The sequence below is a fragment of the Tenrec ecaudatus genome, chromosome 2 (assembly GCF_050624435.1).
Source record: "Tenrec ecaudatus isolate mTenEca1 chromosome 2, mTenEca1.hap1, whole genome shotgun sequence".
NCBI classification, from domain to species: domain Eukaryota; kingdom Metazoa; phylum Chordata; class Mammalia; order Afrosoricida; family Tenrecidae; genus Tenrec; species Tenrec ecaudatus.
This window is the reverse complement of record NC_134531.1, coordinates 67,247,001-67,274,420: the sequence shown is the minus strand read 5'-3', so window position 1 is coordinate 67,274,420 and position 27,420 is coordinate 67,247,001. Positions and strand designations below refer to the sequence as shown.

At 40.2% G+C, this 27,420-nt stretch overlaps 1 protein-coding gene and 1 pseudogene across 2 annotated transcripts in view; both read right to left on the bottom strand.

Moving 5' to 3' along the window:
- The window catches only part of BDP1 (BDP1 general transcription factor IIIB subunit), a 105,953-nt gene continuing 78,533 nt past the window's right edge, over positions 1 to 27,420 (bottom strand). The window contains exons 31-39 of one of the 2 annotated variants that reach the window (XM_075541151.1): positions 18,455 to 18,605; positions 18,059 to 18,239; positions 15,500 to 15,557; positions 13,638 to 13,824; positions 12,749 to 12,848; positions 8,091 to 8,130; positions 6,313 to 6,580; positions 5,130 to 5,373; positions 1 to 1,398 (exon numbers count right to left, since the gene is read on the bottom strand). In XM_075541151.1, the coding sequence (XP_075397266.1) occupies positions 1,267 to 1,398; positions 5,130 to 5,373; positions 6,313 to 6,580; positions 8,091 to 8,130; positions 12,749 to 12,848; positions 13,638 to 13,824; positions 15,500 to 15,557; positions 18,059 to 18,239; positions 18,455 to 18,605 (1,361 nt within the window). In that variant the 3' untranslated portion in view covers positions 1 to 1,266. Of the gene's footprint in view, positions 1,399 to 5,129; positions 5,374 to 6,312; positions 6,581 to 8,090; positions 8,131 to 12,748; positions 12,954 to 13,637; positions 13,825 to 15,499; positions 15,558 to 18,058; positions 18,240 to 18,454; positions 18,606 to 27,420 lie in introns of both variants that reach the window. The other variant, XM_075541150.1, reaches the window with a different exon arrangement.
- Positions 2,514 to 5,119, bottom strand: LOC142439061 (protein lin-37 homolog pseudogene; annotated as a pseudogene).

The following is a 27,420-nucleotide window of genomic DNA, read 5'->3' as shown; positions in this document are numbered from 1 at the left end:
TTGTCTATTGCTGCTTTCACACAGTGGTGGGGCCGAGTTGCCACAGATATGACCCTGAAGCCAAAAATATTTTGCAGAAAAAGTTGCCAATTTCTAATACAGATTATGAACCCAGGAAGTTTCCCAATAAAACGACAATACAGACTGCTCTTTTAGAACTTTTCCTTGAACCTCTGAAGGTTGGCTTGGGGGTAAATACTAGAGTTACATATGTAAACTGTCTTAAATTCATATTGCTGACAATCACTAATTCTATCAACCTTGTTATTTTATTTTCTGTTTTTAACATCACAATTAAGTTCTGTACTTAAGGACCTAAACGTTCTATGTGCAGAATTGAATTAGGGGTGGTGGGGTGGTGGTAAAGATCATGAAATTAATTGTAGTTTTTTTTTTTTAAAGAATAGATGTATGTGATAGCCTGAATTTTGTAAGGAAATTTGTCTCATAGAAGTTAAGGTTTTCCCCTTCATGCCAATCCTGAGATTATCTACAAAATAAGAAACAAAATTTCACAGTACAAAGTTCATATACTATGAGAAAAATGTATTCAAAACATATACACTGTCCACATACTTTGCTGTTTATCACTTACAATCTCTTTAAAATTAAAGAGGGAAAGGAGACAAACATAAACTTGTTAATGCCTTCTTACCCACAATGTGAGAGATGAAAATAATTAAGACTGGATAACCTCTTAAATAAAAAATTTAAAAATAAATAGGCTCTTTGATGTTTCATCTTTATAAATAATAAGTTTAAATATTAATTCTTCAATTAGGACAAATGTTACATCGATGTGAATTATAAAAATACATATTTTTAAGTCAGTCAAAACAGTTGCTAGAAAAATGTTTAGCATTTATCATACTAAAATGGAGTTTCACAATTTACTTTTATACACTTAGAGGCAACTGAAAAGGCCTTCATCATAAAAAAAAAAACCTTTACAAAAAGTTCAATAAACATTAAATACAATCAATCTCCAAATACATTGGTACTGTGATTTATACAGACAAGAATCCATGACATTCAAAACTGTCCTGCGTGCCCAGCACAAGAGAAGTCCAAATGTAAACAAGAAATGTGGTGTCTGTCTGAGAAAACAGTCTCAATTGCTTGGCCTTTTCAAAATATTGAATTAATCAGAATGAAAACAATGAATCAATCAACAATGTTTCCCACTGATCATAAATGCATCAAAACCAAGCTTGTTGATGTAATTGACTCTGGAAAACCTAGGCAGGCTTTAGAAAAAAAAGTATTTTATTCCATTTCATCAACTTCAATAAAGATATCATTAAAAAAATATTCAGAGATGGTGTTGGTCTCCTCTTCAGATGGCTGGTCTTGGCCATTTGTACTTTCTTCTTGCAGTAAGGGTTCATCACAAGGAACCTAAAAAGGCAATAAAAATCAATCGGCCATATAAAATTTATATACTGTTAGTGGTAGTCTAAATGAGTACTATTGTTTCAAAGAACATAGCACTAAATATTAAGCACTTTAATTATTTACGTTCCCACATGGAAGAAGCACACCAGCCTGTGTGATCACAAGGTGTTGAAGGGATCAGGTATCAGGCATCAAAGAACAAAAAGTCAAAACTCTGTGAATGAGGGGGAGTGCAGATTGGGGACCCAAAGCCCATCTGTAGACAACTGGATGTCCCCTTACAGAAGGGTCATGGGGAGGAGACGAGCCAGTCAGGGTGCGATGTAGCAATGATAAAACATACAACTTTCCTCTAGTTCCTAAATGCTTCCTCTCCCCCAACCCCCCACCACCATCATGATCCCAATTCTACCTTACAAATCTGGCTAGACCAGAGGATGTACACTGGTGCAGATAGGAACTGGAAACACAGGGAATCCAGGGCGGAATATCCCTTGAGGACCAGTGGTGAGAGTGGTGATACTGGGAGGGTGGAGGAGGGTGGTAGAAAAGGGGAACTGATTACAAGGATCTACATATAACCTCCTCCCTGGGAGACGGACAGCAGAAAAGTGGGTGAAGGGAGACGTCAGAAAGGTAAGATATGACAAAATAATTTATAAATTATCAAGAGTTCATGAGGGAGGGGGAACAGAGAGGGAGGGAAAAAATGAGGAGTTGATACCAAGGGCTCAAGTAGAAAGCAAACGTTTTGAGAATGATGATGGCAACAAATGTACAAATGTGCTTGACACAATGGATGGATGGATGGATGGATTGTGGTAAGAGTTGTATGAGCCCCTAATAAAATGATGTTAAAAAATCGTTTATGCAGTGATCCAACAATTTCATTTCCATGCTATTATATTAAGGAAATAATGCTAAACACAGTAAGAGTTTGATGAATGAGATGGTCTTTGTGATATTACTTACAATTATAAAATTAGAAATAACTATTTAAAAAGACATGACTAAATACATTATTTTGTATATGATTCATTCTTTTACTTTAGTTTCCATCAAAAATTTACAGTAATACAGAAAGAAAACTATATATATATATAAACCTTTATTCCTGGCATAACAACAAACCCATGAAACAGAAAAACATTCAAGCATCACGAATCAGAAAAAACCCTATAAAATTATCATATCTAAATCTATAAGAAATTAAGATCGTATGGTATTGGCACACAAACAGCTGTTATCCGTTTAAGCAAAGACTAGAAATAACCAAATTACACATGGAAATACAGTATCTGATAAGCCTAGCATTTCAAAAACTAATAAAATTTGAATTATTTAATAAATAATGTTGGGCAACTGGGGCATGGATAATACATCTCACCAAAATCAAATCTGGATATATCAAAGGACTTAGTTAAAACTACTGTGGGAGACCATGGTGGGAGGAAAAAAAAACATGTTTATAATCACGAGACTGAGGTGGGGATATCTTTTTAAATGATACAAAAAGTCAAAAGTCACAAATGAAAAGTCTGATAAATTCATCTATGTAAAAATTTTAAACATGGCAAAACTACCAGGTGCAAATCAAAAGACAAATAACATACTTGGGGGGAAAATCCAAATCACAAAGGTCCTTTTCCCCCTCGATACAATGAGAACATCTACAAATTAGCATTAAAAAGACCAATAATCTATAATCTATTTTTTACAGTCACATGATGTGAACAAAAGCTCACAGAAATTATAGCACAAATGACCTTCATGTGTAACATGAAGAGATGCTCAACAATTAAGAACGTGTGCTTGTAACACCTACGATGAATGCCAAACGTGAAACACTCAATAACCTGTTGAAGAAAAAGGCCCACTCTTCTACCGCCGATGAACAGAAACTGATATAACCTCTCTGGAAGACAAGAAGGTAACATTCGTTCAAATGATACTAACTACTTTTAAGCGGCAAATTTATTCCTAAAAATTTAACCTATGTATGTAAGTGTGTAAAAGGGCTATTTATAAGTTTCTTATTACTACATTGCTTGAAATGGGTTTCAAATGCAATTTAAATGTTTACCAATATGGGCCTACTGTCACTCTATAGCATATCCAAACAAGGGAAGAGCAGTCATTAAAAATGAGGAGACTTAGCCCTGACAAACAGAAGCATGTTCACACAAAAACATGCACATGCATGTAACAGCCAAAACCTGAAAACAATGCAGACGTTTCTCTGGGAGGAAGAGGAAATGAAACCGTGATACATCCACACTGCGGGCTACCACTCAGCACTGAAAAGGAACTACTCACACACAGCTATCTCGGGGATTCCCCCAGGATTGGTGCTGAGGGAAAAGCCAATCCCAAAAGAGGATTTACCATATGCTTCTATTTACATAACTTTTCTTTTTTGTAAGAGGCGGAGGATTTTTATTGTCGAGGGGGGCTGAGAAAATATCAGTCGGTCATAATCTCCCGTAGGACCTTCATGCTTTCGGCGGAACAGACCTGGTCACTGGGAGGCCTGTTTCACCTCTGGCAAATGCGTTTCCAGCACCACATGGCTCAGCGGGTTCATCATCTGGGGTACCCTGGGTCTCAGGCTGCAATGGGGAGGGAATCCGAGTTCTGCAGGAATCTCTAGGGGCCGTGGGTGGAGGCAGCTTGGAGGAATCTCTAGGGGCCGTGGGTGGAGGCCGTGGGTGGAGGCCGTGGGTGGAGGCAACATCATGACTCTTGCTGTTGGTAACCTCTGACCCCTCTTAATCTCCAGGGAGTGGTGGTAGTGGTGAGGTGGGTAAACATTCTCGCTCTCGTGTGGTGGGACTGTTGCATATGCAGGCACAGCAGATGGGGTACAGCGGGGTGTTCTCACTGTACTGGGCCAAGTACACACTCCAGTCAAAAAGCTTGATCACATACATGTTGGATCACTGAGGCTCTCCCTTGGCCAGCCCGTCATCCATCTCTCTTCTAGTGCCACTGATGAGGGAAGAGGGTAGATGGCCGTTTGCCGGTAGCTGCAATGGAGCATCCTTCTTGTGGGTGTCTGAGGGTGTCTTTGCAGTTTCCTCATCTAGTTGCTCCCTATCCATGTGGCTCTTCTCTAGCAGACACTGCAGAACAGCATCCAGTTGTTTCCGAGGCTTGCCCATCTGCAACTCTGATTTCCCCACTTTCAGTTTCACCAGGGGCATGGTCTGAACTCAGGGTCTGGCTAGCTGGGTCAGATGAGGCCCAATGCTCGTGGGGTCACACGTCAAGGCCCTACATACACACTTGATGTTGCAGTTAAGAGGTGAAAGGGAAGATAGGAACAGGAGGGAAGAGGGTATGGGTGGGCATAGGAAAGCACTCTAAGAACATTCACTGAATTCTTGGGGGTCACAGATTATGTCTACCAGTGTACATACTCAAGGCCAATAAAAATTTAGGTATGCCCTCTCTAATCTCCACAGACCAGAAGAGTCAATGCACTAAAAGAATGGGGCTCAATCAAATGACTACTTTCACGGCTCAGTCCTAAACTGGCTGAAACGTCCCAATGCAACACTTCATCTTCTTCCAGTGAGGGGGGCGGGCAGGTCGCAGTGAGGAAGACACGCGTGGCAGTGGCTCTGCAGTAACATTTAACATCCAAATGGAAATCACTCTTAGCGTGATTTTCTTGGTTATACCTGGTATCCAACTGATTTTTCACACAGGAAAATACAGAGGTTCCCACATACCTGAGTTGCTGAAGTGTCGACATTCTCACACTGATTATGAACAGCATCTGAAGGTGGAGCTACATCGGAGGACTCTTGGAGTTTTTGCTGACTCTTATTGGGTGGATTAGATCTTTTCAAACCTTTCCTTGATACAGGTATAAGAGGTTTTAGACGCTTCTTACTATGAACTTGAGTAGGTTCAGACTCCAAATTATTCTTGGAACAAATTAAAGACAAAAATCCCATGGGTCTTCGTCCAGGTCTAGAAATGCAAATATAAAGGCATTCTTAATACCAACCTCTTTCCATTAATGCTAAAATGACACAACTAATTACTGATACATCTATGCTATGACAAATACCTATGACAAACTCAGTGCTTACTCAAGACCAGTGCTTGTCAAAGGTTAATTATACATACAAATCACTTGGGGATGTTATAAAAACTTAGATTCCGACTGAGCTGGCCTGAGTTCTGAGCCTCTAACAAGGTCTCAACAGCCATGCAGCCGGTCCTGGGAACAAGAGCTTCATGTGTTGCAAAGCTCAAGAGCAGGAGTCAGCACACTATGGCCCTAGGCCAAGTGCAAGTTCCCGGCAGATTCTATAAATGAGATATCACCCACTGGGGAAAACCCCGTTCTGGAGGGTGAGGAAAATAATGTAGAAGGAGTTAGGTTGGGTCTTCAACCCACGCTGACTCTCACAGGGAGAAAGCCATGAGAGAATAAGGAACACACTAGTTGTAACTTCAACACAACTATTTCCACTGCTTCCTACTTCTCCTACAGTCTACCTAGGGCCTGACCACTCCTCAGTGGCAGACTTAAACACAGTCAAGTCCTAAGAGCAAACAATTCAGAAAAGGAAGTGTGCAAGACATCTAAGATTTCCTACTGAAATAGCCCAGGCGTCAGCAGTTTAACAAGCTGAACCTCTTCTCATGGGAATATGAGTTTAACTGAACAGTTTGCCCAACGTGTCCTGACATTACTGCAGTGCCTTTGCTGAAGTACTCTCTTTTTATATTACTGACAGAGGAATGTATTTCAAAAACACCACTCTTAGTACTGGATCTAGTATGCATAACGTATTTATAAATATGTGTGTTTGTGTGTGTTTTATTTACATGTGTTCTGTACAGCTTTTACACAACGGGGGAGGCGAGAGAGAAACGTTATTAAGAACTTTTTCATGATACCTGGTTAGTGTGGTTTTAGAAGATGGTGTTCTGCTATCCATTTGTTCGGATTTACAAGCAGCAGCAGTTCTTTCTTCCTTATCAGAAACAACCATCCCATCCTGAGGTAACTGAGGTGTAATCCTTTCTCTGTGTGGATCGACTATTTTACCAAGAGATCCAGTTTCCACACTCTGCAAAGTGGATTCGAGTTGCTCTTTCTGAGGTTCTGGAGTTGCATATGTGCTTCCTGAGGTAGGGAAAACAGTCTGTCCCTCAGAAGACTCCCCTTCCAAAAAAGAAAACCAACAATGAGCACACCCTGGAGTCATTCAATTTGGTAACAAGTGAAGAAAAAATCCTCATCAGGATAATCTATTAAACTTACACTGATAACCAAGAACTTCATTGCCACCAAGTCAATGCCAACTCCTAGCGGCCCTATAGGACAGGGTAGAAACGTCCCTGTGGGTATCTGAGACTTACAACTCTTTACGGGAAAAACAGCTTTCTCCCACCGACCTTGTGGGTCACAGCCCAATGTAAAACTACTACACCACTGGGGCTACTAATATCCTAGTGAGAGTAAAAGTATGATTAGTGAGTTACCTGAATTACTAAGACTATCATAACTGGTTCAAAGCTATTGGAACACTGTTCATATTCAGATACGAAACAGTCAGCATTACTACATATTTACCAAGAAAATCCTTCTCCAGAAATATTTTGTTTTATTTAAAAGATCATTTTATCGGGGGCTCTTACAGCTCTTATAACAATCGATAAATCAATTGTATACAGCATATTTGCACATGTTGCCATCATTATTTTCTATTTGAGCCTTTGGTGTCAGCTTTTTATTCCCCCCCCCTCCCCACCTACCCTTGTGAAACCTTGATAAATTATTATATTTTCATATCCTACACTAACCATTGTTGTTCATCCCCCTGGGGGGAGGGGGTTATGTGTCCTTCCTCCCCTCCTCTCCCCATCTCTAGAAATATTTCTTCAGCTAATGAAATTTTTTAGTAAATCAAGAGTTGTTGAAATGTAGAGGCTAAGACAACCCAAAATAAAGGTGGGTACTCTTGAGTGACCTGTGGCATTATGGAAAAGTTAAGACCAGAGTCTCAAACACTGTGTCTTTCCTAAATTGCAAACAAGAGTCAAAATGACTGTTAATCAAACAAAATAAAATGAAAGCTCATGTAAATTAAAAAACAAACTATTTTCCCTTAGAAATCCAAGTCCAATGCCTTCAAATCGATTCTGACTCACAGCAACTCAAAGAGGGCAGAGGCTATACATCCTTATGGAAACAGACAGTCACATCTGTCTCCGGAGAAGCTGATGGCTTCAAACCACAGGCCTTAGCCACTGCACCGTCAGGGCTCCTTCTATATAGGAAAGCTACATGGGGAGATCCCTACAGCCACAGGACTATTAATTACAAGACGAAAGGCATGGCTTCTGGCTACCTGCCTCCCCCACCTGCCCCAAAATAGTTGCTGCGAAGTCAACTCCAACCATTGTGCCACAGTAGAAACTCCGTTGTTTTCAGCAGCTGATTTTCAGCAGCAGATGGCCAAGCTTTCATTCGGAGGCACCTGTGAGTAGGCTTGACCCCGAATTTTTCAGTTAGCAGCTGAGCGAGTTAACCATTTGCATCACCCAGAGACTCCTTTGCTAATTCCAAGATCTCATCTCAGCGGGAGTGGGGGTTTGCAAACTTGAACGAGATGCATCCAAGACCAGGGGTACAAGCAAAATATAATCAAGGTAAAGTTTATTTCACTTACCTGTTTCCTCAAAGACATTTATTAATTCCTTTGAACACACCTGTTTTTAAAAAATTTACAAAAATATTAGAAATCAATTTTTTTAAAGTTAAAATCAATGTTCTTTCTTTTTTAAATAAGACATATATTTTCCAGGAAACTCTAGGATCACACAATGTCTTATAGGAAATTTTCCAAACATTTATAGAAAAGACGTTACCACTGCTGCCTAAACTATTCTACATTATCAGTGCAGTAGACCAGGAGAATTGTTCAAACGTCTTTTATAGATCCAACATAAGACTGATACCAACTACAAACCAGTCTCATTTATACCAGTGCACAAGTAGCAAATTAAATATTTATAAGCTTCAACAGCAGTAAAACAAAAGACCAATTTGTTCTAGAAATGAAAAGATGACTTTATACCTATGAAATCTATAGACAAACATGGGATGAAACCATCAAACAAGTCATATGATTAGCTCCAGTTTTTGAAAAAAGGTGTTTTGGTAACATTCTTTAATAAAAAGAAAAAAACTTAAAAGTCAAGAATAAGAAAATTATGTCCATTATTTATATTACTACTTTTAACAACTGTTCTTGTGTTATATAAACAAAAGAAATCAGAGTTTAAAAAAGGAAAATAATTCATATTTTCTTTGTAGCTATGATCACTTCCTTAGAAAACCCAAGATAACTGAAAAATTGCTGCACAAAATAAGGGAATTCAGTACACTAGATAGATAAAAAGAGCCTACAATAATAGCAAAAATAATTAAAAATATATATATAATATCTTTATGGAGAAGAGCTTAAAAGATCATTGAAATATACAATGGAAGATTGAAAAAAAGACATGGTTTTTTTATAGGAATATTCAACATAATTTAGTGTCAATTTTTGCTGAGTTAATTTGACCATAACACAAGTAACAATAGAAGTTAAAAAAAAATCTAAACAGGCTAATTCTAAAAATTAGAATTAATTTTAGAACATATAAGCAACTATGAGAAATCTGGGGCGGGGTTGGTTTTTCTTTATGTTATGGGATTTCTTTCTGTGTATGAAAATCAAGACAGGTAAATCTGTAGAGACAGTAAACAGACTGATAATTTCTTAGAGATATGGCAGGGGAACTGAGGGAAAAACGAGGAGCTGATAATATTGAGTATAAGATAAAACTGTCTTTAAGTTGATTAGTGATAATACCACTAAACCACTGAATTGCATGATACGTGAATTATGTCAACGACACTGGTGAAGAGAGCTGTGCAACCTGGGACTCGGCTCTGAGCTGGAATCAACGCATGGCTGTAGGTTAGTGTTCAAGACCTGTGAACACTAGTCCCCTCTGGGTTAGGGTTTCTTTTTTATGTTCATGAACCAAATTACTGTGGGCTGTACTTTAGGATACTTACTTCTGAAAGGGAAACAAGCAGATTAGGCACAGATCAGACAAGTGCAGATGGGGTATTGCCAAGGAGCACTGGGAAGAATGCAAGAGAAGCTGAGGCAAGGATTCCCTTCAGAGTGAACAGAGGAAACCTTGTACTAGTCATTGCCCTGACTAGTCTGAATTTTTATATTTTTTATTGTCAAAATGCTAAAACAAACGACAAAAATCAAATTTTACAACTAAGTCCAATGAACAGATACTACATTTTTCTGACATACTTATTCATGTCCATGTACATTCATTTTCTGAATGACATTACAAACTGGCTTACCATTTAGCGATATATTGTGAACTTCTGCCCACTACATTAAAAATTAACCAAAAAGAAAAGCAAACCCACATCCATTGAGTCAATCTCAATTCAGCAATCCTGCATAGGGGTTGAGAGGCTGTCAGTCTTAACGCAGCAGAGAGCCTCCTTTCTTCCCTAGAGAAAGAGCCCCAAGCTTGGGTGCGCAGCCCCAGGCTTACTCCACAGCACCATCAGGAATTCTCCGTGTCGGTAAGTATGTTTAAAAATAAGACTAAGCAGCATCTGCATGGAATGCTGAAACACTGATAAAACTTGGTGATTGGTACATAGTCGGTAATACATTATTTTGTCGAACTTTTGTATATACTTGATAAAGTTTGTATTAAAGTTAATCAAAAAGCTATGCAAGAACCATAAAAAGCAAAGCAAAAAGGCAAATAACAGAACTATTTAAAGTAAAATCACGTGGGTATGTACCCAAGGGCTCACCCAAATCTTTAAAAAAGAAGAAGAAAAGCGCCTGTGCACCTCTGGTTCTTGAATGCTTCCCCCCCGCCCCAACTGTCATGACCCCAGTTCTACCGTACAAACCTGGCTAGACCAGAGCACGGACACGGGAACAGATAAGAGCTGGAGACACAGGGACTCCAGACTCCTCAAGACCAATGTTGAGAGAAGCCATACCAGGAGGGTAATGGGAAGGGGGAGAAAGGGAGAACCGATCACAATGACCTACCTATAACCCCCTCCGAGGGGGCTGGATAACAGATAACTGAGTAAAGGGAGACAGTGGTCAGTGCAAGACATGAAAAAATAATAATTTATAAATTACCAAGGGTTCATGAGGGAGAAGGGAAGGGCAGGGAGGGGAAAAATGAGGAGCAGATACCAAGGGCTCAAGTAGTAAGAAAATGTTTGAGGATGATGATGGCAACAAACGTGCTTGACACAATGGATGGATGTATGGATTGTGGTAAGGGTTGTACGAGCCCCCAACAAAATGTTGTTGTTTTTAAAATCTAATAACTTAATTGAAAACTGGGTAAAAAATAAAAAGTGTCATTTCATGAAAAATCATTTTAACAAATGGTTCTTAAGTATACCAAAAGATGCTCGGATTCACTCACAATAAGAGAAGCTGAAGCGGTGGTGGGTGCACACCGTATACACCTGTCCGATGTGCAGAGCTACTTACTGCCTTCAAGAATAGATTCTAAACTGGCTTGCCTGTAAGACAGCGGTTCTCAACCTTCCTACTGCCGCGACCCTTTCATACAGTTCTTCAGGTTGTGGTGACCCCAAGCATAAAATTATTTTCATTGCTGCTTCATAACTGTCATGTTGCTACTATTATGAATCGTAATGTAAATATCTGATATGCAGGATGTATTCTCATGGTTACAAATTGAACATCATAAAAGCATAGTGATTTATCACAAAAACAATATGTAACTAGATATTGCGAAAGACTTCTAATTATAAATAAATGAAATGTTGTCTTCAAACATGGTGTAGCATAGGTAACAGTCTTCCCGTCGGGTACGCATATGCATATGTGGGTGTATCTGCATGTGGGTGGACCCTCCTGGAGACAGAGAGAGGAGCGGTGTCTTGGTTCCTAGGACCATCGGAAATAAGTGTTTTCCGATGGTCTTAGGCAACCGCTGTGAAAGGGTCGTTCAATCCCCAAAGGGGCCACAACCTACAGGTTGAGAACCGCTGCCGTAATACAAATTATAATAAGTATCAAAAGAAAATTTTAAAGTTGCCATAAAACCTACAACTCAGCAATCAAGCTTCCCTGAGGCAGTGCTGACTGAACTCAAGGGGATCGTTTGTACAGCAGAGGCAGAAACAAAATGGAGTATGGTGCATTCGAAGAACTGACAGATGGTCAGTGTGGCTAGCAAGTGAGCCCGAGACTAGCACAAATAAGACTGGACACAGAGCAGGGTCAAATAATCATAAAGTAACTGCGATGTTTGGGGGTGACAATAGTGATGCTGGTGTTGCTATCATCCTTTTTCACCTTAGGAAACTGTCTTTCAGAGACGTGAAGGAACTTCTCTTAAGGCTGCACAGCTAAAAAGTAGTACAGCCGAGCTCTAGAATTATATGATTCTTTTTCTTTTTTCCCACTGGATATTTTTGTCCCATTTTTTAAGCCACTGTCACACAGTTAGGCATGAATTCTTGATTAATATCAATTACTTTTCAACTGGACCTGGTTTAAAGTGACAATCTAGAATTGTTTTTACCTGGATAAAGCTATGCTGAAAAGTAGATTTACGTTTATGTATTTTAAAAAGTCTAAAAGAAAAAACATGATTTAAAAAAAGATCCCCTTACAGAAGGGTCTTGGGGAGGAGACGAGCCAGTCAAGTGTGCAATGTAGCAACAATGAAACATACAACTTTCCTCTAGTTCCTAAATGCCTCACCGCCCCATCATGATCCCAATTCTACCTTACAAATATGGATAGACCAGAGGATGTACACTGGTACAGATAGAAACCAGAATCCAGGGTGGATGATCCTTTCAGGACCAGTGGTGTGAGTGGCGATACTGGGAACGTAAAGGGAGGGTGGGTTGGATAGGGGGAACCGATTACAAGGATCTACATATAACCTCCTCCCTGGGGGATGGACAACAGAAAAGTGGGCGAAAGGAGACATCGGACAGTGAAAGATATGACAAAATAATAATTTATAAATTACCCAGAGTTTATGAGGGAGGGGGGCGCGGGAAGGGAGGGGAAAAATGAGGAGCTGATACCAAGGGCTTAGGTGGAGAGCAAATGTTTTGAGAATGCTGAGGGCAATGAATGTACAAATGTGCTTTATATAACTGATGTATGTATGGATTGTGCTAAGAGTTGTATGAGCCCCTAATAAAATGATTAAAAAGAAAAACAAACAAATGTGTTAGAAAATGGCCATCTTAACTTTCATAATGATGCTATCGTACCTCTGGGGTGTATTCTGGACAATCACCTATTGAAGTGAAGGAACTTTTTTTGGTAGGAGGAACATAGTCATTTTCTTCAAGTTCACAATGAGCTCTCTTCCTAGATATAAGACTCAAATTAGCAGGAGGCTCTTCAGAATCATCTCTTCCAGAATCAGACACACACATGGCATCTTGGGCAATTGAAGTTACTGGTAAGCTCATACTGAAGGGGGAACAATAAATTACTCAATGAAGTCAAAGTCTGAGCCCTTCCAATGAAAATTAACCAAAAGAGTTCAAAATAACTAAAATACATATGGTCATGGCCACAACAATGCTAGTTCTAGCTCTGTTTATATTTGAAGATTTGAGACCTAAGTCCCATGACATTCAAATGTATGGGTATACATGGCCGTGTTTTCCGCAATGCTAAAGTTAAACTTGTATTCCAAAATGTCCCTGCCGAAGAGAAAAGGCTTCAATTTCTAATATTACTTGATGACAGACATCTTAACCAATGACTGTTAAAATATAACTTAGTATTTCCACAATTAAGAATTAAGATAACATTAAAAATGTTATATCTATGTTTTCAACTTAAGAATACCCATTCATTTTAAACATTTTATGGAGCTTAAGATAAATATATAAACATTTTTGAAGTAACCACAATTTTAATAGATGCCATTTTATAATTCCAACTGCTAATTTTTAAGCTTTTTCAAAATACTTGAAATATCAAACAGGTATTTATAGTAATAGATAGCATATAAAGTCCACCTTTTTCCTCTAAGTTACCAAAAATTACTAAGACCTCTAAGTCAATTACATAGGTTCGTGAATGGCTTGTTTCAATCCATGCATGAAGCACCTTCAATCTCAGGGAGGAGTTCAGCTCATTAATTACCTCAAGTCACTCCTGTTTTCTGTATTCACGGATTTAACCAAGATGGGTGCTGGCAGTAAAGGGGTTGGCATTAATTGTGCTTCGGTATTGGTGAGCATTTCTACTGCATCAGTTGGGATTTCCACCAGAGTTAAAATGAATGTTTGCTCATCTTCTGCATCTTGATGTACATTAGCAACCAGATTCACTACCAAAGTTGAAAAGTCAAGCATAAAACAACAAAAAATCATTGATTAATCTCATTTCTAAAAATGTCGTGACAACTATTCACCAAGACAAAAAAATTAAACATCCTCCCTCAAAAAATTATTTTACAAAGGATAATGATACTTTATAGAGATGCTTTATAATTCTGAATAACAAAACAGATATTCAACATACTTCATGCTTTTTTTTTAAGACCACCAAGTATCATTAAAAATATACAGATGATGTCTGGGTAAGAGAGGCAGGATAAGTAATTCAGGAATGAAAAGAACAAAACCAATGGTTCTGGGGGACGCGGGAGAAGGGGAGGTGGGAGAAAGGAAGGGGAGAGGGGAGATCAACCCAGTGACAAAGGAGCAAGGGAACGAAAATCAATGAAAGGAAGGTCTTAGGATGCCTAGTGGGGCTCAATCAAGGGCAATGTAGCAGCAAGAAATTACTAAACCCAAATGAAGGCTGAACATGATGGTGGGATAAGAGGGAAGTAAAAAGGATGTAAAGAACCAGGAGGAAAAGGACATTTATAGAAGCCTAAATAGAGGCATTTAAATATGTAAATACAAAAAAATAAATAAATAAATATGTAAATACATATATAACGAGAGGGGACTAAAACTATGTACTCATATCTATGTTAAGAATTAAGGAAGATGTACATTGGGTGTCGACCCAAGTACTCCCTTAACACAAGAACACTTTGTTGCAACAATCAGTATTCTGTGATACTCACCTTCCCTACATGATTATTGAAGACAAAATGAGTACATAAGCAAATGTGGGGAAGAAGGCTGATGGTGCCTCGCTATCAAAAGATATAGCATCTGGGGCCTTAAAGGCTTGAAGATAAACAAGCGGCCATCTAGCTGAGAAGCAACAAAGCCCACATGGAAGAAGCACACCAGCCTGTGTGATCATGAGGTGTCGATGAGATCAGGTATCAGGCATCAAAGACCCAGAACAAAACTAAACCCCACAAGGTGAACTGGGGGTGGAGTGGGGGCATGGAGTGAATACCCAATGCCCATCTGTAGACAACTGGACATCCCCTCACAGAAGGGTGACAGGGAAGAGATGAGCCAGTCAGGGTGCAGTATAGCACCAATAAAACACACAATTTTCCTCTAGTTCTTTGGTGCTTCCTTCACCCCACTATCATGACCTCAATTCTACCTTACAAATCAGATTAGACCAGAACATGCAAACTGTTACAGACAAGAGTCCACAATGCAGAGAATCCAGGATAGATAAATCCCTCATAGCCAACAAGGAGAGTAGAGATACCAGGAGGAGGAGGGGAGGGTGAGGGGAGAAAGGGGGAATCGATCACAAGGATCAACCTAGAATCTCCTCCAGGGGGGCGAATAATGGAAAAGTGGGTGAGGGGCGATGCAGGATGATGTAAGATATTAAAAAAATAATCTATAACTTACCAAGGGTTTGGGGGGTGGTGGTGAAGAAATGGGAAGGTGATATCAGGGGCTCCAGTGGGAAAAGAATGCTTTGAAAATGATGATGGCAGCATATGTACAAATGTGCTGGACACACTGGAGGAATGTACAGATTGTGCTAAAAGACCTAAGAGCCCCCAATAAAAGTACAGGCTACAAGCATGGCCCCCGCAGTCTTACGGCAGTTACTGAAGCAGATTCGCATACCTGTTAGGTCTTGAGCATTGAGTACATTCTCTTGTTGGACTTCTGGAATACTTGTATACTGCCATGAAAAATTAGAAAGAAAAATCTAAGTTTTCAGAACTTATGCTAACAATTTTGAAGAGATAGTAATCCGAACTTTAGGACTTACTTCCTCATAGGTTGCTTTGTTTAGATTTTTTTATCTTTTAGCTTTCCCAATAAATGTTTTATTCATTTAAACACACATACATTATGACTTGATTGTTAACTATGTGTATTCTAGGGAATGAAAGATAAACACTGGGAGATCCACACCCCTAAACTGTCTCTTCAGCTGTACCATACCAGTCACTATTTTATTTAGCAGGTGACATCTGAAACTTGCTCCTCGTTTTCAGAATAAATCTGTTTCCACAAAATTGCATACATCATCTTTCTAAAATGCAATTCTGATTTTCACTGTTTTCTGCTTAAAGACTTATGTTTCATTTTGCAATCAATAATGTGATAACTGATTCAGGCAAAGATCATCGATCGCTCCCTTACTCTCACTGCCATCGAGTCGATGCCAACTCTTAAGGACCCTGTAAGTCAGAGCAGAACTGCCCCTGTGAGTTTCTGAGACTAACTCTTAACGGGAGTAGGAAGGCCCGTCTAACCCGTTGGAGCGGCTGGTGGTTTCCAATGGCTGATGTGGTTAGCAGCCCAACTCAAAACCAATAAAGATCGTCGACAGATGCTAAAGTCATTGTTGAAAGATGACTGACTGAGTCTCACTGGACTTATCCACACAAAGTGGAAGAGATGCCTTTCCAACAGAGAAATTTACTTCTCTAACCAAAAGATCATTCAGCACAGCAATGGGTGGCAAAGTAACACAGTCCATCTACTAACGTGATGCAAGTGGAAGAGCATATCCTGACCTGTGCGGCAATCTACAATGAGGAAGTCATGTAAAAGTTCACATTGGAAAGCGCCCTTGACGCATCTAAAATATCAAGTTCACAAGAGAATAAAGGACTGCATGATACATATTATCATATCAATATTACATTTCATACAACAAATTTATTCCAAAAAATATACTTCATATGATCACTTCTCTACAGAATGTATGTTTTCAATGAAATCAAAGCCAGAGTACAGAGGGGTTAAAGTTAGTACCTGCTGTTTACTTTCATATGGTTCATTCCCTTTTTTAAAGTATCTACCTACAAAAAAGATAAAGTATCTATAATAGAGCATATAGATACTTTAAAAAAACATATACCATTTGAAAGAAAGCAGGTATGTATTCATCCCCATTACTTCAGCTTTTACCTCATAATAACAAGGGTATTACACAGTAGTGATAATACTATTATCACATTTAAGAAATTTAGCAGTAATCCAATAATATTATGTAGTACGTTCCAGTGACAGTGGTTAAAAGGTCCAGCTGCTAACCACGTTTCGTGGTTCAAATCTTCAAGGATTTATGGCCTTGGAAGCTCAATGAAGCAATCCTACTATCCTTACAGTGTTGCTATGAGTCAGAAGTATTTTGAAGGCAATGAATTTACTTGTTAATTTTTTCATCCACAGATCTATCTATTGAGATATGAGTGAGAGAAAGAGAAAAACATAATGTGACAATGGATGAATCCAAGTAAAGGACATAAGAGAGTACCCTGCACCACTGTTGCAATTTTTTTCTAAGTTTGCAATTATTTTATAAAAAGGAATATAAGAGAAGTTGAGGAGGAAATATAACAACTCTGGATACAAACTCATTAGCAAGTAACAAAAAACTTATTATGCTCTATCCCCTGGCTACCTTTCTAATTGTATTCCTAACTATTCTTCATTTAAATTCCACTCATAATTACTTTCAGGTCCCAGAGCACATTATGCTACCTCACACCTGGCTAGCACATGCTCACTCTTCAGCCAAGATCAGGTATTCTCTCAATCCTGGATGCTAATGGGAACCCCTGAGAAGCTTAAAAACATTTCTAGGTTTGGGACCTATTATCAGAGACGGACTAAATTGGAAGAGGCTGAGGAGCACTCCTATGGACTCTTGTGCAAACTTTTCTCACACTTGGGCGCCTACCACACTGAGGGCAAACAGGCATATACTCATCTCTTCTTGAAACATTGACTCCCCAGTAGCTTCCACGGTGTCACACAGACAGATATGACATCTCAATAAAGGTATGCATGCCCTGTAGATGAGCTCCTCAGATTTAAGAGCTCAGAAACAAAAGGTGAGTCCTCTGTGCATAAAACAATTCCTTTTCTCAAAGCCTTTACAACAAAGCTTGGTATCAGCTCCTCTCTCTCTCTATGCTCCAGAGACAAAAGCACATTTAAAATTCTGTCATAATACATTCTTGCTAAGGCAAAGCTAGAGAGATAGAAAGCAGATCAGTGGTTGCCAGAGACTATGGGTGGGCACTGGGGGTGTTTGGGGGTAAAGGAACTGTTCATTATTTGATTGTGGTGGTGGTGGTGATGTGACTATGTAAATTAAACATTACTTTTTGTGAAATGGGGGTAAACTCTTAGCCATCCCTTGTTATGTCCTACAATCTTTACCTCTGGTCCATGGAGCATCGGCACGCTGTCTCCACTGGAGAGCTTTGTCAGGGGCTCCTTAACACAACTCTCACCGGGGCCCCCACCCAGACCAATCATGTGGGCTCTAGTCTCTGAAGAAACCACTGGAGCAACCGACAATCTCTGAACCTCTTTAGCTTCTTCTTCTTGACCAGCAATTCTAAAAGAGAGTTTTTGTATGTGTTTTAAATCAAGCATACAACCACAGAATAAATGACTTTTTAAAGCTAGGTGCTTCAAAAATCATTTAATTCAATAGTTCTTAAACTTCTAAAATACACCTCATGCACCAGAAGACACTTTTCAATCCAATTCTTATTTTTACAGCTATTGCTACAGATAAAGCAGAATAAAACAGAATCTCTTCTCTCTTACTTTTCAGTCAGGTTGGCTTCTTGTGAAATACTAGTTCCTTCAACCGCATGTGCACACGCCAAAGTGTTCTGCTCCTTGTTATCTGGTGCTATAACTGATCCAAGGTTTTTATCTTCCAAGTCTGTTCCTTTAACACCATATTCCTCAGTTTCTTAAACAAAAAAAACACATGTATACATTATGGCCAGTATGTTCAATATTGCGCTTATATGAAATATCTAGGACAAGCCAAACAAATCCAAAAAACCCAGTAAGGGGCTGGTGGGTTTGAACCGTGATCTCTGCACCGCTGGCCCCACAATGCCCCGGGTTTCCTCAAGTACGTCTACAGAGACCAAATGACCACTGGTTCACTGGGTGAGAAGGAAGGAGGGTACTCACTGCTTAGGGCACACAGGCCTACTCTGAAGGGTGACATGAAAATGTTTAATGGATAATATTTATCACTGGTCAACATGATAAACATAATTAATGTCACTGACTTACACATGTGAAGAATATTGATAAGGCAAACAAGTTGTTACATGTACACTTACTACACCAAGGGGAAAGAGTCTCAAAAGCAAAAACAAGGGGGGAAAGCACACATTTAAGATATACTCCAAATCAGTCTCCACATAAGAAACTTATTTTCTCCTAAAAGACAGATCGTTATTGAGTGACTCTTCCAACATTCTCTTAATCCAAAAGCATGTTATTTGTAAGGCAGAAAAATTGTCCTGGCCCATGAAATTTCTGACAATGAAATAGATGATTAATAAACATAACACGAACCATTAGTCTACCACAAACATTCAAGCATGTCTTCCACCAACTGTAATCTAACTTCCTGGTAGTGGCATTTTAACTAGAAACCCATACGCAAAAGTGGTTTAATGGTAGGTACATGAGGTCAGGTTAGTTCCACGTAAAGGAAGTCTTGGGAGAAGTACTGGTGACGGAGCTGTGGTACACAGAAGAACGTCAAAATCCGGAAAATATGACTTCAATATAAAAAAGGTAATCTGAACCTTAACTCCCAGTCTGACACCCCAACACCAGGGCAAAACACTAAGGGAGCGCAACAGAGCAGCAAGGGGAGCAAAGCAGCAAAGTCCCGAGGAATTCTGAAAAGGGACTTAGGACTTGGAGGGCAAGGCTTGGCACTGCATCAGACCCGATCGGAAAACATTCAAAAGGGTCGGCACACAGACGTGGAACTAGTCACAGTCTATTTTTGCTTTTTCATGTCTATCTATGTAAGAGGGGCAGGACAAATAAGCCCGAGGAGAAAACAATGGGACTGATGGTGCTGGTGGGACAGGGGAGAGGAGGAGGTGGGGAAAAGGGAGAGAGGAGAAAACAAACCCAGGGACAAGGGAATAACAACAGATCTAAAACTGATGGCAAGGAGGGCATAGAATGCCTAGTGCGGTTAGACCAAGTACAGTGTAACTGAGAGGAAGTACAGAGAGCCGAATGGAGGTTGAACATGACAGTGAGACAATTAGAAAGTAAATAGAAATAGAAGGAAAAACTAGGAGGCAAAAGACACTTATGGAGGTATAAACATAGGAATGTATATATGTAAATATATTAATATATAACAATATGGATATAGGTCTATTACATATATTTATAGGTATTAAGGTAGCAGACGGACATTGGGGGCTCAACTCTAGGACTCCATCAATGCAAGAACACATTGTTCTAATCACCTGACATTCTTGTGAGGCTCATCTTCCTAATATGATCACTGACAGCAAAATGGTGCATAAGCAAATGTGAAGAAAGCTGATGGTACCCAGTTATCAAAAGATATAGCATCTGGGGTCTTAAAGGCTTAAGTTAAACATGCAGCCATCTAGCAGGGAAGCAACAAAGTCCACATGGAAGAAGCACACCAACCTGTGTGTGTGTGATCACAAGGTGTCAACGGGATCAGGTATCAGAAGGCCCAAAACAACCTTGTTGATGTGAACGAGGGGGGTCAGAGTGGACACCCAAAGCCCATCTGTAGACGATTAGACATCTCATCACAGAAGGGTCACAAGAACGAGGGGGGTCAGAGTGGAGACCCAAAGCCCATCTGTAGACGATTGGACATCTCATCACAGAAGGGTCACAAGAAAGGCACGAACTAGCCAGGGTAAAGTACAGCACCAACAAAACAAACAACATTCCTCTAGCTCTTTAATGCTTTCTCCCCCCACTATCATGACCCCAATTCTACCTTACAAATCTGGCTAGACCTAAGCATGTACACTGGTACAGATAAGAGCTCTTGACACAGAGAATCCAGGATAGATAAACCCCTCAGGAACAATAATGAGAGTAGTGATACCATGAGGATAAAGGGAAGGTGGGGGAGAAGTGGGAACCGATCACAAAGCTCAACGTACAACCTCCACAACTGCAGGGGACAAACAACAGAAATGTGGGTGAAGGGAGACAGAAATGGGATAAGTCGTGAAAAATATAATAATTTATAAATTATCAATAATAATATATAAATGATCAAGGATTTATGAGCATGGGAGGGTTGGGGAGGAAAGGGAAAAAAAGGAGAGCTGATACCAAGGGCTTAAGTAGAAAGAAAATGGAAATGATGATGGCAACATATGTACAAATGTCCTTGATACAATTGATGTAGGGATTGTTGTAAGAGCTGTAAGGACCAGTAAAATGATTTATTTTTTTTAATTAAGAAACAGTATCTGTGTACTGCTCAATACAGTATACCAACCAAGTCCATTACATCAGAAGAGATGAGTGTTTCTAACAAACAATGCTAGGAAACTTGTATTTCAATAAGCAAAACAATGAAACCAAGTCTTTGCATCACACCATATACAAAAGCAAATAAAAAAAGGAATAGGGACCTAAATGTGCAAACTAAAAACATTAAAATTCCTAGATGAAAATGAAGGAGCAATGCTGTTGAGCTTAATTTTTAACAATGGACTGACTAATATAATTTTAAAAACAACAAACAACAAAACAAAATAAACAAATGTGACCTCACATCAGCCTCACAGGCGGTGTGGGGGCAGGCACGCACGGTCTTGCCAAGAGCCAGCACCCCGTGAGTAGATGGGTCTATCTCCCGCTCACCAGGTGCAGTCTGAGGCGCCGGACCTGCTGTTGCCTGAGACCTAGCACCAAGCCGGGTGCTGCTCTGAGTTCCACAGGTGGTGACTGGCACCCTCCTCCAGACCCTCTGCCCTCCTGGGAGAGCCCTCATGACCATGGACACCTCTGCTGGGAGGGGCTGGAGCTCAGCCTCGAGCAGGCGTCCTCAAACTGCGGCCCACCGAGGACATCTATACAGCCCGCCCCGCTGGGTGTTTTTGCCTCATTTGTATTTTTACTTCAAAATTAGATACGTGCCGTGTGCATAGGAATCTGTTCATAGTTTTTTTAAAACTATAGCCCGGCCCTCCAGCGGGTCTGAGGGACGGTGAACTGGCCCCTGTGTAACAAGTTTGAGGACCCCTGGCCTAGAGCACCATTTCCTGGGTGTGAAGTTGTCATGGACTCTTAGTTTACATTTTGAAGCATGAATAAAAGGATTTTACTCCAAAAAATTTATTTAATTCTGTTCATCAAAATATTGTTGAAAAAGTAAAAAGGCAAGCTACCAACTGGGAATGTAACTTCAGAAATCATATAAGCCAACACAAAAATTTAATAAGGAACATAAACATAAAGCTTCAAAACCTTAACAAAAAGACAAATCAGTCATAAAATGGGCAGAGTGAATATACATTTCACCAGAAAGGAAATTCAAATGGCTTTCCAACACACAAAACAATGCTCAGCATCATTAGTCATAAGAGATGAAGTCAACACTAATACTGTGTCTCTCCCACTGTTGTTAGAAGCTGGCAAGCTGTTCCAGCTCAAAGCAGCCCGAAGTACATTAATGAAATCCCCGATGTTGATCTTTTTAATTTTTCATGTCTTACTGTCCGACGTCTCCTTTCACCCTGGAGGGGGGGGAACTGGGGGGTTTCACGATTCCCCCTTTCTACCCCAACCTCCCTCCACTCTCCGGGTATTGCCACTCTCACCACTGGTCCTGAGGGGTTCATCTATCCTGGAATCCCTGTGTTTCCAGTTCCTATCTGTCAGTGTACATCCTCTGATCTAGCTGGATTTGTAAGGTAGAATTGGGATCATGATAGTGGGGTGGAAGATGCATTAAAGAACTAGAGGAAAGTTGTATGTTTCATCATTTCTACACTGCACCCTGACTTGTGGGGAGAGGTCAAACGCTTACAGACATCCTCCCCAGGGTAGTTAGTCACCAGACGACAGGGTAGGCCTCTAGGGCAGTTAGTCAACCAGACTACATGGCAGGCCTCACTCCCTGCTACTGGGGACAATAAGCTATTCCTCCTTGAGGCCTGAGACCAAGCGTTCACACCCTAGTGATAATGATTCCTATGGAGATCTAGGGAATAGGTCAAAGTTAGGCCACCATCCTGAACCTAGGATCCCGCCCCTTCCTATTGTGTGTATATCCCTAGACCACCCCTCTCTCATTACTGTATTACCTATAGGACAGCCCCTTCCAGTGACATATGTCCTCACCTGTAATTAGGGGGCTTGTATGTCCCCAGAGAATATAAAAGGGGCAGGGGCTACTATTAAACACTCTCTCCCTCCACCGTGGACCATTGAGTGGAGCCGAGGTGAGCATGCTACCATGAATTGTGACTGACTCCCATTTATTTCAATACTTCTATCTCTCATGCTCTCTATAACTTTACTATGATCTTTACTTAATATCGCTGTACAATTGCGCCTACCGGACACGTAATGATGTGTTAGGGGCCGGCTTCCCTTGACAATGACTGGCTCATCTCCTCCCTACAACCCTTCTGTAAGCAGATATCCTGCTGCCTACAGATGGGCTTTGGGTCCACCCTCAACTGCGCACTCCCACTCATTCACAATGATATAATTTTTTGTGCTTTGATGCCTGATACCTGATCCCATCAAAACCTCATGATCACACAGGCTGGTGTGCTTCTTCCATGTGGGCTTTGATGCTTCTCAGCTAGATGGCCACTTGTTTATCTTCAAGCCTTTAAAACCCCAGACACTATATCTTTTGATAGCCAGGCACCATCAGCTTTCTTCACCACATTTGCTTATGCAGCTGCTTTGTCTTCAGTGATCGTTTTGGGAAGATAAGCATCATGGAATGCCAATTTAATAGAACAAAGTGTTCTTGTATTGAGGGAATACGTGAGTGGAGGCCCAATGTCCTTTGCTACCAATAATGAACCTATAAATATATGCACAGATGTTTTTCCCTATCATATATAAATATACTTACATATATACATGCCTGTATTTAGACCTCTATTAATGCCCTTTGCCTCCTAGTTCTTTCCTCTACTTTCTCTTACTTTCCTCTTGTCCTACTATCATGCTCAGCCTTCATTTGGGTTTCAGTAATTCCTCTTGGTTACACTGCCCATGATCAAGCCCTACCAGGCCTCCTACACCTTCCTCAACACCAATTTTGGATCACTTGTTGTTTCCTTGTCCCTAGGTTTGTTAACACCCACTTCCTTTCCCCTGCCTCCCCCTTTCCCATGTCCCCCAAAACTGTCTGTCCTGTTGTTTTCTCCTCCAGATTGTTTATCCATCCTATCTTATCTAGACAGACCTAGAAAGATAACAATATACACAAAAACAAGACAGAGCAAAACAAATAAAACAAAACAACAAAATCAATGACAAAAAAAAGCCTGTGAATAGTTGAAGGTCTGTTTGTTGACCTTTAGTAGTGTTTTTGGTGGAGTCTGATGGGGTGTCACGCCCTAGTCCCAAAGTCTTTTTTTTTTTTTTTTTTTGCCAAAGTCTATTTTTGTTATTCCCTCGGGACTTCCTTGCTCTGCTCCCCTTGCTTTTGTTGCACGCCCTTAGTGTTTTGCCTCAGTGTGGTAGGGTCAGATCAGGCACCATTCCCATACTGTGTCTCCAGTGTTGTCCCCCATAGGGCCATGGTTCAGTAAGGGATGTTGTGTCTCTTAATGGGGCCGGCCATATGGTCCTCTTTGCATTGGCTGCTCTGAGCGGGGATATCGTCCTCAGGTCTTGGTAGGCCAGGATGTGCTCCACTTTCTTCCTCCCTCTTCATTTGTTCCTGGGTGCTCTGATCAGACATGTGCCTCTCCCTGAGCTGTAGCTTCAATGCTGTCATCTGAAGTAAATTCTGCTGCAGGAAGTGGGGCTGTCCACGTAGTTGGGATTGGGAGCAGCCTGAGTGGTATGTCAATATCTTTCAGCATTACCCAGAGCTTATGTGAAGGGTATAGTCCTGTTATTCCAAATCATACTGTCTCTGTGTGACACACAATGAAATACTGCCGGGGCCTGCATTACCCTCACAATTGTTATGTTTGAGTCCATTGTTGGAGCTACCATGTCAGTCCATCTCATTCAGGGTCTTCCTCTTTTTCATTGTCCTTCTACTTTAACAGGGATGATATCCTTCTTTGGGGACTGGTCTCTTGATGACATGTCCAAAGTACATGAGATGTAGCCTTGCTACCCTCATTCTGGCTGTCCTTCTTCCAAGTGACATTTGGTCATTCTTCTGGAAGTCTGTGATCTATTCAATTCCTTCACCAGCACTACAATGCATCGGTTCTTCTTTGTTCTTCCTTATTAATTGTTCAGTTCTCACATGCCTATGAAAGCAGTACCATGACTCAGGTCAAACTAACATCTTTGCTCTTCAACCCGTTAAGGGGTCTTTTACAGCAGATGTGCCCAATACAATGTTTGACCTCCTGACTGCTTCTTTCATGGGCACTAGTTGTAGAAATTAAATCTTAATACACCTTACAATATGAAAAGAGCCTGAAGACTTTGTTGTCTTTAGGTACCATCTAATTGTTATGACTCATAGCAACCCTAGGTAAAACAGAAAACACTAGCCGTTCCTTTGCCATCCTCACAATTGTTATGCTTGAGCCCATTGTTGCAGCCACTATGTCAATCCATGTCCATGACAGTCTTCGCCTTTTTGGCTGACCCTCTATTCCCTAAAGCATGATGTCTCTCTCCAGGGACTATTCTCCCCTATGTTGTTAGGTGCCATCGCCATCGAGGCAGCTCTTAATAGTGACGACATGTACAACAAGGTGAACCACCACCCACTGCTGCACCGTCTTCAAAGCTGATTCTACGTTTGAGCCCATTGTTGTAGCGGCTGTGTTAGTCCTTCTTGTCGAGGGCCTACCTCAATGCACCTTGACTGCATCTTTCTTCGGATAGCTTGACAAAAATATACGAGACTAAGTCTCACCAAGTTATCTGCCAGGAAGTATTCTGGCTATGCATACTTCCACAAGTTTTGTCACTTTGGCAGGCAAAGGTACTTTTAATATTCTTTGCAAACATCAATTCAAATGTATTAAATCTTTTTCGGTCTTTCTTATCCCTAGTCTAACTGCCCCATGTATTTGAAGCCACTGACAATACCATACATTAGGTTAAGCATACTTCAGTCTTCAAAGCAAAATTCTTTCTATTCATTATTTTTAAGTAATCTTATGCAGATTTGTCTGGTGCAGTATGTCATTTGATTTCTTCACTGCTGCTTCTATGACCATTGATTGTGGATGAATACTTTTAAAATTTCAATCTTTCCTCTTTTGTCATAATGTCTATTGATTAAGTTTTGAGGGTTTGGGTTTTCTTTACATTGAGTGGCAAAATTTATACTGTGATTTACATCAGCATATACTTCAATTCCTCCTCACTTTTAGTAAACAAGGTTGTGTCACCTCCTATCAAAGTGTGATAACAAGCCTTCTTCCAACCCTGATGACCCATTCTTCTTCATCTGATAACAGCAGCGTCTGGACCTTTTCCCTCAGCACACAGGTTGAGAAAGTTTAGTAAAAGAATACATCCTTGACACAAAACACCTCTGCAGATTTTAAAACATGCAGCATTGACTTGTTCTTTTGACTGCCTCTTGCTCTATATATAAGTTCCGCATAAGCACAGTCACGTGTTATGGAATTCCCAGTCTTCTCAATGTTACCCATAGTATATTTTGATCCACATAATTGAGTGCCTTTGTATAGTCAATAAAGCACAGTAAACATCTTTCTGGTATTCTCTGCTTTTTGCCAAAACCCATCTGACATCAGCAACGACATCCTTTATACCATGTCCTCTTCTGAATCCAGCTTTAATTTTTGGCAGCTACCTGTTAATGTACTGCTGTAGCCATGTTTGCATTATTCCCTTGCATGTGATATTAATGATATTGCTTGATAACTTCATCTTGTTGGATCGCCTTTCTTTGGAATGGGCACAAATATAGTTCTCTTTCAGTTGGTTGGTCAGGTAGCTGTCTTTCAAATTTCGTGGCATAGATGAGTACTACTTAAGTTAAACCTCTGATTGGTATTCCATCAATTCCTGGAGCCTTGTTTTCCACTAAAGCCTTCAATGCAGTTTAGACTTCCTTCCTTCAAAACCATTGGTCTTGATCATATACTACCTCTTGAAATGGTTTTTGCTGATCAGTTCCTTTTGGTATAGTGTCTCTGTAATCCTTCCATCGTTTTTAAAAAAATCATTTTATTGGAAGTTTTCTACACATCAATTTTATCAAGCATATTTATTTATACATACGTTGCCATCATTTCCAAAACTTTTTCAACTTGAGCCCTTGATATTAGCTCCTTTTTCCCCTCCCTCCCCCATGAATCCTTGATCAATTATATATTTTTGTTATTTTGTTATTCTACACTCCATTGTCTCCCTTTACCCTAATTTCTGTTATTCACCCCCCTTGCGGGGGGTATATATATATCCAACCGTGTGATGGGGCCCCCTTCTCCCCCTAGCCACACCCCTACCCTCATGATATGGCTACCCCCACTACTATTTCTAAGATGTTTATCTGTCCTGAATTTCATGTGTTGAGAGCGCTATACAAATGTGTG